Raw genomic sequence first — 12,138 nt, 5'->3', positions numbered from 1 at the left:
CTGTATTTAATTGGTAGATCTCTAGTGGTATAATATGGGAGCATCCCCATAGGTGATATGACCTTAACAGAGATGACATCCCTGTCTTTACCTGACTCATCAAAGCTCCCATATTGTCTAAATTATATATTTTTTTTAAATTGTAAAGCAGGTAGAGCTGCTCAGCATGGTGTCTGTGGAGGTCATGTACAATCAAAGTTAACTGGAGTAAACACTAGTGTGAAGTATGAATCTTAGCTCACAGCAAGAAAACAGTATAACATTTGTAAATTACTAGAGCTTCAGAATTTTCCAATTTAAAGTGACTTAACATCAGTGATTAATTAACATGTGTTAGCATTTTTTTTTTTTTTTTTTTTTTTTTTGCTATTATTAGCAAGTTGTGTTTGTAAAAAAAAAATTAAAAAAATAACACTACTGCCCTGAAATAAGTTATTCAGAACAAGAGGTGGTATTTTCTTTTCTTTTTACAAATAGTGAAGTGGTCAACAGTGTGAGTAAAACTGTTATGAACTGTTATGTTATGAGTGTGAAATTTCTTTACTTACCTTAAAAATCAGCTGTGTTAACTCTTCATTGCAGATCAAGGTATAGATGGATAAATTATATTTGTTAAATGCATATGATACATATAAATTTGTATGGCGCGTAACATGAGTGTGAAACTGAGCCCTGTCAAAAAGACTAAATGCATGAAATCCATTCCTATTTCAATGGTCACCTCTTTACATAAACAAGCCTGTAAACTCAGAGTTAATAGAGCCAGGTCATAACCAGTTTTATGATCAAGCCCCTGTGAAGCTAGATAACCTCAAGAGCCAGAATAACAGGCCAACAATCTACTGAGTAACTTTATTTACTGCAGTGCCACTTGCTGGTGGTACTGTGGAAATGCACTGATCTTAAAAAATTAAAACTTATCAGTAGATGCAATCTACTTTGCAAAAATGTTCCAGTGCAGCCTACATTTATCCAAGCACTACGGAACAGTTTATAGGTAAGGCTACATGTACTGTCATCTGTTTTGAAATACTATAAGTACTTAGTTTACTTGGTACTTCATACTTTTGCACAAATTTATTTGAATAGGAAATATTGTCGCATTTGCTGAAACTCACTTAGATTTTTTTTCCCCTAAAACATCCAATGAATTAATGAAATACGTGTTTTTTTTTTTTATATATAGATAAAACCTCCTAATCTTCTTTTAATGAAGGTAAATTTAACTCCGTCTCAACTAGTTTCAACATTAAAAGGCTGTTTACATATTTACGCGCAAATATATACATATAGTATTATTTGTGCACTGGCCATCAATACATCATGCATAAAACCTTTACAGTAAACTGAGCAGCACTTTTTTTAAACAGACGTTTTAAATTTGCTGATTTCATCGAGGAATTATGGCAGACGTATTTTTCAATAAATTCAAGGAGTTCAGGTTTTTAACAGCTTTGTGCTGCCAGTTAAGAATGTGTCACTATGACAGTGGCCCAAGTGTGTTAACTGATATATGAGGTGATGCACTTTCAAAGCAACAGTCAAAGATGAATAGACAGTGAGATCAGACTGAGCATACACTGAGGTGTTTAATAAAGTTGACAGTTTCTACTGTTTGGGACTTCACAGGAGAACAAATTCTATGAAAGTTGTTTACTTCATTTTATACAGAATAAGAGAGAGAACCTAAATTACACATTAAAAGCCAATATTTGTACTTTTGTGAAGAATACAAATTTTGTACAACAACATCTAGCATAGTATCTTAATTGTTTAATAAAAAGTTCACTTGAATATTTATCGTATGATGAAAAATAAAATAACACATTCAAGGGAAATAAAATGTAGATTAACTTAAAATCTATTTCGATTTTGAAACGAATAATTTCATTATTGGCAACAAAGTCCAGCTTGTGCCGCCAAACGGTCTGAGCGTTCAAACCGAAAACAGCTTCATTAGTTAAGTGAACTATCAACTACAAACACTTACCAAACACATAGTTTTGTTTAGAAAAGCCATGAAGCAAAGCAGTGTACTCTTGCACAGCAAAGTGAAGAAAGTCCTCTACAGAGGTTCATTGATTACCCTTTCCGTTCACATTCATCAGTTGTGCACAATTTGGATGTAGACCAAAAGAGCAAAGTGTGTCGCCGTGCATTCACCACGCAGTTTCTTGTGCGAGTCCAGTCTGAGAAGAGGCAGGTCTGGTCAGGTTTGAGTGATGTCTGCTTTGTCTTTCTTTAACTGAGAAAATAATAGTACATTTTTCTTTGGGATAAGGCATTTCCTAACTGTGCATATAGATAGAGCGACTACAAAATTCCCTGATATGTTATCGAGTGCTAAAATATGTGCTCAACTACGAGGTGATGCCGCCAAGACAGGCAGACCATTTTTGTTGTAGTCATTTATTATTGCTATTTTCACCTGCTGTGATAAACTGGATTACTTTATGGATTACTATACATTATGTAAAGTATGTCTACCAATATATATGAACATGAGGAGATTGCCCTGGGGTATCCAAATAAAGCATTTCATGAAATGTATTATCCAGTCATTTCCAGCTGTGGCACTTCAGAAAAAGAGGCTAACAGTCTACCCTCTGTCACTCTCCTTCCTGCGTGACCTGTAATGACATCATATTTCGTATATATTTCACGTGAATTGGGGTTAAAACTGCATAGATCAGTACGGGCGTAAACTGAGAACTACCATGGAGCTGATGATGTGGGTGGTGGTGGTGGTGTGTGTGTGTGTGTGTGTGTGTGTGGTGGGTGTGTGTGTGTGTGTGTGTGTGGGGGGGGAAAGGGGGTCAGAAACCTCAGAAACGCGCACACAAGAGATGCCAATGGCGAATGCAGAGCAACACCTCTCTCGTACAGCAAACTTCTCAGACAAACGTGTGCCTCTCAGCAGTGAGATTGAAGTCAGTCAGTGTGTTGTGTAATGATTTAGCTGCTGAATGATTTGTTAATGTGATGATGATGGAGAAGAAAAAGTAGGAGCCCCCTTCTTTTTTTTTTTCTTTTTTTTTTACCCCTCCCGACTCCCCTTTTTTTCTGTCGCTTTTCTGGCTCCTACGGTTCTTACGGCTACAGTACTCTCATTAACGGCGCACGGATAAACGATACAATTTCTGGAGCCAATGAAGAAAACACGAGTATTTTTTTTGTTTTTTGTACACGATTAGACTGTAGTATTTACAACCACGTGTGGGACCGGGCATGATCAGTTTTGTGTAAAAGTCAGCAGACCCTTCAAACCATGTTTATGTCTTCTGCTTAAATTCCATGTACCAATAACAGGATAGTGGAAATCGCTGAGAGATGGCATGTCTTTCAGTCGAGCTACGTGCAGTAACAATAGATTATTCTTCAATGTGGGTCTGGGACCTTGGATTTGAATGGCGGCAGTGTATTCAGCAGCTGCTGGTATACAACTCACACAATAGGTGGGAAGAAACCCTTGTTTCCCCTAACCTTGGGATCATCCTTCAGAAATATGAAAATGGTGGAACTTCAATCTCACAGCGTTGCTATTACAATGTCTTCAGGACAAACAGTCACCACTAATAAAGACAGACAAAACAAATTGACCATCTGGAACTGAAACACATGGGAGTTTATGTTGATGATTCAATTTTAGAAGAGACTAAACGAAATAGCAAATATTGACCAGCGAATTGTCTACTGTACTTTTTAAGGGTCTACTCTTGTAAACTTGGCTGTAAACCACAAAAATATACTTTTCTTGAAAACGGTGATCATACAGTACATTCAGTATGTACTCACACCCTGGTAATATATATTAAAGTCGCTATTTACACAACAAAAGACAATGTTTGGCTCAAATTTTCAATTATACAAACAGAACAGCAAATGTTCATGGCTTTAGATATCGATTTCAAGATCCGGTTTACATGACTTTACACCGTAATAAAGCACAATAAAAAATAAAACTATGATGAAAGAAATGGTGCATTTGAGTGAACTGTTAGGAAATCATAGCAACTGTACAAAACAACACAAAAAGAACAGCTTTGGCTTATATTACTGATGAACTGTTACACAAACATGTCGACTTTCTCACCAGTTCAACTGGACAGGTTCGCATTATCTTAATTGCACATTTATATATCCTACTATTTTAAAACTATAAAACGAATAGTTTGTCATTATTGCAATAAATTCTGTTGCTATTTAGTTTTTACCTCCAACATTATTGTTTCATGTACTCACTAAAGTAGTCTCAACTGTTGCAATTATTTACTGTAGGGTCAAAATTCCTGTATAATATTGATTTACTCCATGTGCTCTGTATCTCCTGATTGACTGAATCAATAAATTAGAAGAGGCCACTCGAGATAAAGGTCTTGTATGGTTACAGCATGATTATTAAAGATAGTTCTTGCGGTGAACATCGTATGTACGGGTCCTCAGCCTCAAAGCAACACAACTTTGTCTGATTGTTTGCAACTTGCGAGCACAACAGCAAAAACAGCAACTACATGTAAGTGTCTGACTAGACCAGTGACTACAATAATCTACCGCCTATTTTTTAACAAATTTCTTTGAACATCTTCCTTCTAAAAACATAATCTGAATTGCACCGAGTACCTGATACCGTCTGCTCGTGAAATATAACTCAGTCCAGCTAACAGATATTTTTTTCTCTTTCTTTTTTTAAATCTTACTGCATCAGTTTGAGAATTTACTTTAGATATGTCCTGACACGTCTCATTACATTACATCTCAGTCTTCCAAATTGAAGTGGAGTTGAATAATAGTATCATAATGATAGGACCCTTGCTCTTTCTTCTATCTCCATGTCTAACCCCTCCCTCTCTCTGACTAGCTGGTGACTGGAGGCTCGATCACGACTCTTTATGTTACCCATGTGGGGGGGGGGGGGGGGGGGGGGGGGGGGGGGGGGGGGGGGGGGGGGGGGGGGGGGGGGGGGGGGGGGGTCCATGCGCAAGCGCTTGACCGACGGGCTCTCTCTGCCCTCAGAGCCAGCAGGGGGTCTGCCCAGCCCCAGCGGGGAGTGGAAGTCTGGCCGGTGGTCCTCGCGATCGCTGCCGTCATACGAGCTACAAGACGAGCTGAGGCTGTCGGCAGGTGAACGTCCCAGTACTTCCTGTCGGCTGGACCCTTGCTGCGGCTGTTGCAGTGGGAAGCCAGATGCGGTGACGCGCTCCCGTGGGGGCGAGATGGGCTCGGACTTGATGTTTATGCTCTGGCTGGTGCTGATGGATAGGTTGGAACCCTGAGGTAGGTGACCTCCACCACTGCTAGGAAAGATAAGCAGGACATTTTGTGCATCTATCAGAAATGAGACAACAAATGTGAAGTGCAGTAATGTGAAAAGCCAGGGATATGTAGATGTGTGATTCAGCTTGATATCACAGCACAGTGGGTGTTGCTTTTATGTGCGGGCGTCTGGAGAGTGTGCCTTTGTTTGGAAGTGTGTTACTCACACCAAAGAATTAAGAGCTGCTTGGCCCAGTTGATGCTGTTGCCATGCCGACATGGAGCCCAGCGAGAGCCCAGGAGAGCTGAAGCCCTGTAGGGAGGAGATCTCCGCACTGCTCAGGGAGTACTCTGTAAAAACAAAAGCAGCCACGCACACTGAGAACTCGCTCACATTTCGGTTACAACACCGTGTGCCGCAGAGAAAAGAGCAGGAACCAGCAGCGTCGACTACAAACAGTCTCGACCGAGGGGGGTTGCGTTCAGCTCGGGAGGGGAGCGAGTCCAGACTCACCAGCAGGATTGTAGGAGGTGGGCATGCCGGAGTAGAGCAGGCCCTGTGGGGGTAAGCTGGGGGTGGTGACAGACACGACTGGTGTGGCCAGAGGCTGGGTGGACTGAGAACTGCTTATCCTCTGGGTGTTCTGCAAAACATACAAAACAACGAGCACAATGCATAAACCTGAGGCCCTCTAAAAACGCCACACTCTGATTCTAAACAAGGCCTGTAATTCCTTTTGATTTAAAACAATTGATTTAGAGCCTACAAGGTGTTTCCTATCTCCAGTATTTACTGGTAATCAGGGATGTGCGTGTAATGGTAAAAGCTGCCACAAGGTGGAGGTGGAGCTTCATGGCAGTGAGTACTCTGATCTGTCTGATTCATTAACTGTATGAGTTAACAATCAAAATACATACAAATTGAGGATAAAATACGCAATACGTCATCTCTTATAGGAATTTATACATATACGTGTCATATCTGGGCGTATACTGTAGAACTGTACATACACCTGTAAATTTACCCAACACAAAAATAGTTAACTTGGCCTAAAAACAGCGGATTACAGATATTATAAATGATTTCCTCCATCATTTTAAAGTGGACAACTGACACAACAAATTACTACAACGCGAGCGATTAGTTTCACTTTGTTAGACATGAAGAAAAATGCTATTTTAGGGGCAGCTCAGGACAAGTGAGGACACCTGTAAAAGGACAACATCTGTCGCTTAAACAGTCAGTGAGACAAAGACAACGAGATCAGTTGTGAGCTCAAACTCCTAACCGAGAAAGTGCAAGAGGATAATATACATTTCAATTCCCAGAGTGACGTACAGCCGAGCCCCGGTGGTTTTTAGTGCAGTGACGGGCATGCGGTCCACACAAACACACCTACACAGCTTGGTGTGGTCATGCAGCAAACTTTGCTGTGAGCTACAAACGCAGACACTCCAACTGCACTAATCAAACGCAGACGTACTGTAGTTTAAAACAACACTCCAGCAAGTCCACAGTGTATAATGTAACAAACATCTGTGCAGCTGCCAGCGGTTACGTTTCAAGCAGCATTGCGTCATGATCTAGTAGATGGCTTCCTTGCATTGTTCCAACACTCTCCAGCCAGATGAATTCACCAAACCCAAGTGTCTCACACAATGATATCATTGAAGATGATGTAAGCCTCTCTCCCTTTGGGAAAATAAAAACTATAAATGATTTATATTTGACTCATCACTCTTTAAATTGTAAAACTTCAAACTGCGACTGCAGTGTGATAGTTAAAAAAAAAATTAAGCATTGATTCTCTCTCTCGCTCTCTCTCTGTCTCAAAAACACACTTTTACACACACACACACACACACACACACACACACACACACACACACACACACACACACACACACACACACACACACACACACACACACACACACACACACACACACACTTACACCACTCACACTCCTGGTGGTATATGACTAACATTGACGTGTTGGGAATAGAAGAGCCAATTTAACAGGCTGAGGCAATTTTCACAGGCCAAACCCAAAGCATGCAGTGACAAAACATTTTTTTTTTTTTCTAATTTCTTGTAGCTGGCAGTTCTGAGAGCCAATCTCCAGTTCGAACACTGCCTTCAGTCTAGCATCTGTGATTACCGGAAGCATGGTTCACATTTCAACCATTTGCCCAGGCATTTGTCAAAACTCACCAAATCCATTTCCTCCTCCTCCGACTGCCCTCAACAGAAGAAAAGAAGAGGGTTACAGAAAAGAAGCCGAGCGGCTGTAAAATCGCTCGGGGAAAATAGTGACAGCTATCAAAGTTTTTATAGTAAGAGGGACAGTAATGGGTATAAAACTGCAGACGACTTTTGCAGTCGTCATAAAACGTCACTCATTTTGTACAAAGCACAGGCACCCGATTACTTTCCTTTATTTAACATATTTGGCTCTTTGACCAACGTGTGATAAAGTTCTTATCCTGGACAAAAGCTATTGAAGTTACAAACTCACAAACGAACCAAGAGTTGTACAGGATGTGGACTAACATTCATTTGATCGTGACTCTGACTCTGACATCAACTTATAATCATCAGGAATTACAGATAAAGTTTCATCACTGGTATCAACAATGACTGCATCGCCCTGTGCACTTAAGAGTCCTCCCTGTGCTGAAAGGAGGAACCAGAAGCTCATCTTCCATCTTTTCTGTGCTGTGGGACATACTGTGACCAAGCCAGGGCTCTTAATACCCACACTCAATCAATAGCGGTAGGAAGACACGACAAGGGCGACAAGATATTATCTGGCTCACACCCTGGGCCCCTGATTAAGTCTTCATCTACACTCTGTCACACTGAGATGTGATTAATTTAATACCATTATGGCCTAATGACAGGCTGTCTGCAGTCCTGCCACAGCCAGCACTCTCCACAGCCTCTACTAGTTTAAAATGCTCCACTGGCTCAGACAGAACTGAACCGACCTCCCACAACCGACGAACCCGTTTCCCACCTCTTGCAACACAACCTGTCGTGCGCTACGTATTCCACATGCAGACATGGAAACACAGTTGTTTAAACACTGCTTCAGGCTCAGTTGAGGCTCAGCAAAGGAGGAGCACCCACAGTAACCAGAGGTTTATTTACAAAACACAATCACTTTTCTGGAGTGGCTGCTGTTACTGACGCCACTAGCGACACGCAAAGTTGGAAAGGGTTTACAGTATTTGCTGGCAGAAAGTACCCCGCTTGCAGTTATTGTGAATGTTGATTTATGACTTGGAGGGCCTACAACAGCCTCAGGTGTGTGCCGTGGTCAGGGTACTCTGCAACTTCATTATTTTAATTAGAGAAAGCCTCTCATTTAAATGTGAATAATTGAGGAAGAGTTATGACACCTGGGCTGCAGATTCTTGGCTCAGTCCACATAATATTGGAGAAGAACACAGCAAAAGAGGAACCTTGCTCAGATGAGTCCAGCACACTGTGAGCGAGTCCCACTTGGCTGACAGATAAAGTCCTTAGTGAGGTGACAACCTCACTCGCACACCGTGCTACATTGATGTGATAACATCAAAAACATGCGTAGGCAAAATCCTGCAAAACATTCTGCTGTGAAAGTCGAGATAAAGACACTGAACAAAGCTCAGCTCTGCCCCGCAGCAGAGATATTTAAAGGTCCTTTAGCTGGAGATACTTATGTGCAGTGGTGTGCTCTGTACTCACCAGTGGGGGCATCATCCCTTTGCTTGATGGAGGGATAACAACCCTTAGGTCTGGCTTGCGGCTTCCCATTCCCATGTTCCCTCCGGGGGGTGGCGGAGACTTGGTGGGCATGACTTTACCCAGGCCATTGCCGCTGGGTGTGCTGAGGAGGCCCGGCGAGCCCCTGGGGTTAACAAAACCGTTCCCTGCAGAGGTACACAGCAACAGAAACACATCATCAAACCGTGGACTGTGACTGACAACACTCCCAGTCATCAGGCAAACCTCTCGCACTGCGTTGTTTTCCAGCATGCTGCAGCACGCGGTGTTAAGTGTTTCCAACCCTCTGGGAAGTTTTAATAGACTGAGATAATTATCCTGCACATTTACAAAAATAAAATGTCCATTTCAAAATTGATGAGCCTTTTATTTTTATTGTGAATGATTATACCAAAGCCAGTTCTTTGCATCTTGGGATGAGGAGCAGTTCACTGACAAATGTACTGTGACTGCTTAGAAGAAATAACTGAGCCCATTACAGCTGAATAAAAACAATAAGATGTTGTTCTATGTTGTTTGTAACAGCACACAAACAGCAGCAAAGTGTCAGACTCTTCTCTCAACATTCACACCTTATTGTTGACTGCCATTAGTCATTTCCTTTTTTTGAAAAGTGACTGAGTCCTTACAGCTTATTACAGGAACTCCCTTTCTATCACTCAGCAACTAACTGATAAAAGATTGATATTATCACGGTACTCACTAATTATTGAAATTCAGTGAGGAATTCTATTTAAGAAATATTTTTCACAGATAAATAGATAGACACTTGTTAAGGTCTCTGTCTGTGATAGTTTTTAAAACAAATTTCAGATACTGCACCATGCATTATATACTGTAATCTCTACTAAACTTTAGTATAACATAAAATATATTTAATACCAGCAGCAAGAAAATTACTTTCTTGTTTGCTTTTTGGGTTTCAGAAATAGATTGTCTTCTTGCTAGTTTGTCAATTAAAATAAACCAAACTATAGTCAAAATTCAAACTGTTAGAGCCCTGTAAACTGTCTGTATCTAGTATTTTGACGATACTATATAACAATATACCAAATAGCAGTTTTAACAACTATTGTCTTTTTTTTTTTTTAAATCCAGGTTTCATAAAAAGATGTATTCTTTGTGTTTTTGTCAACCTACGGTACCTTATTTTCAACTGCAAGATACTGTATGACTCATCTGCACAAGGTCTGCAGTGGGACTCTGCAGATTCCACACAAATGCACTCTAATAAAAAAGGGAGCCGTGAATTGTTATGAAAACAATAACCAAACAAAAGTAATATTTCAAGTGCACTTGAATTTTACACTGGATTTGGTTTTATATCAGTCTTGAGTCAAATCTATACTTGAAAACAAAAATATATGTTGAAATCCTGAAGAAAGGATTAATGGCATCCACCACTGTATCAACAGATCAGTAACACTTCAACAAGTTGCTGACTTCTCCATTGTGTTCAGTGTACCCCAGTGAAACACAAATTGTGTGCACAACGAGGAGGCTCTTGTGTAAGAACATAATGGAACAATAGCCCCTCTGACTACAGATAAGGAGAGCAACAATTCATGGTCAAATAAACAGTTATGAAGTCTACAATAGTATCTCACAGCTGAATCAACAGTATATACAAGCAGCTATCGCCATCAGCTCTGGCTTTGATCAGGCAAGACTTGGCTGCTGCAAGAAAGCAATGTTTACAGAATTAGCAGAGTAAATGTCCAAGGCCCTAAAAATAGCAAGCCTGGTTAAAAGCGGTGAAGATGTCATTCGGTGGGAATGAGAATTTAGAGCAAATACAATTTCACGTAAAGGAATAGATTTCGCTGATAAATCAGTGAGCTTTGATGTTTTACTTCGGCAGAAGTCAGCCAAAAATGTAAAGCTGCTGTTCAGGAAAACAAGGCGAGGGAGAGGAGAAATAGGCTTTTTATATAACAGATATTTTAAGTTGTTATCAGAGAAGCACAGGTGTATTAATGATGGCTGCATTCCACTTAGGGGAGGTCCTGTTTTGTGCCTGCTGGTTCACTGTCATGGCTTACTGGGATATCTAATGGAACCGAGCCATCATTAAATACACCCGTGCTCTCCCTACAATGACAAGGCCAAAGTCTGTTTTCCCTCCTGAGCCACAACCACCCCTCACCGTCATCAGTAACATTGTTATTATTGTTGTTAGAAATGCCATGTTTTCCTTTAATGTCACAACAAATCTCGTTAGTTCATTTGCTTGTTAGTTGGCTGATTTTGACAGAAATATTTCAACACGACTGGAAATATTGGCTTTGCTTTCCTGCCTCCCCTTTTAAAGCCATTTATTAACTGGAGTGGGATCAACCAATCAGATAGGTTCGGTTGGTGTGCACATCAGCTGCTCTGTCAGTCTATGCAAACAATGGTTACCCCATAACACACTTCTGTGTAAATTCAACATGTGTGTCTCTGCAGAAGCATAATTCCAACATGTGCACTTCTCAACAAGACAAGCACCACACATTATGTGTACAGTGTAGGAAATTCACGTGTAGAAAATAAACACGCTCAGCTTTAGAAAAAATATTATGTAGGAAATCCCTGAACTACGCTAAGAGCATAATTTTCCAAATGCCATATTTTGTGTAGAATGAAGTTGATAAATGTAGTGTCTATATCCAAGTGGTCTTAAACTACTTCTTTCTGAATATTCTGACGAGTCATCATAAAATTTATGATTTGAACTTATTATTTGTATGTTTGTTTGTGTATTCAAACGGTCAATTTGACCTTCATGATAGATGTAATATTTTTCAGATATAACAGAAGGTTGCCGTTTAATATTCACTGAATCAAATACACCTGTGTCTGTAGCCCACCTGCATTATCCACTGTCTGTTATTATCAAATTATTATCTAAATATAAATATTCCACATTTTTTAAATAGTCTGTATATCTCTGCAAAGCTTACATAGCACAGTTCCACCGAATTACAGGAATATAGTCATATACTGTACATATATTAACATCATCCTTTGTCCACTTTATTTATAATGGATTTTAGCCTACACCAACTTGCTGGGTTGAAGAGAGTGTTTCACATTGTCATCTGCCATTTCATCTCAGGGTAGAGACAGA

The 12,138-nt window shown here is 40.3% G+C and overlaps 1 protein-coding gene across 1 annotated transcript in view; it reads right to left on the bottom strand.

Moving 5' to 3' along the window:
• Nucleotides 1-4,966: 4,966 nt before the first annotated feature.
• mef2aa (myocyte enhancer factor 2aa) overlaps nucleotides 4,967-12,138 on the bottom strand; it is a gene marked incomplete at its 3' end in the record, with an annotated part of 60,253 nt that continues 53,081 nt past the window's right edge. Inside the window, exons 6-10 of the mRNA XM_069711136.1 lie at nucleotides 8,988-9,172; nucleotides 7,470-7,493; nucleotides 5,768-5,897; nucleotides 5,481-5,604; nucleotides 4,967-5,294 (exon numbers count right to left, since the gene is read on the bottom strand). Of these exons, the coding sequence (XP_069567237.1) occupies nucleotides 4,967-5,294; nucleotides 5,481-5,604; nucleotides 5,768-5,897; nucleotides 7,470-7,493; nucleotides 8,988-9,172 (791 nt within the window). The remainder of the gene's footprint in view (nucleotides 5,295-5,480; nucleotides 5,605-5,767; nucleotides 5,898-7,469; nucleotides 7,494-8,987; nucleotides 9,173-12,138) is intronic.

This window comes from Brachyistius frenatus, unplaced genomic scaffold (assembly GCF_029030835.1).
Source record: "Brachyistius frenatus isolate BFR_SWC_R1_liver_20210118 unplaced genomic scaffold, ASM2903083v1 Contig_97, whole genome shotgun sequence".
NCBI lineage: Eukaryota > Metazoa > Chordata > Actinopteri > Embiotocidae > Brachyistius > Brachyistius frenatus.
Note: the sequence above shows the minus strand (reverse complement) of the source record. Positions and strands in the feature narration are given on the sequence as shown.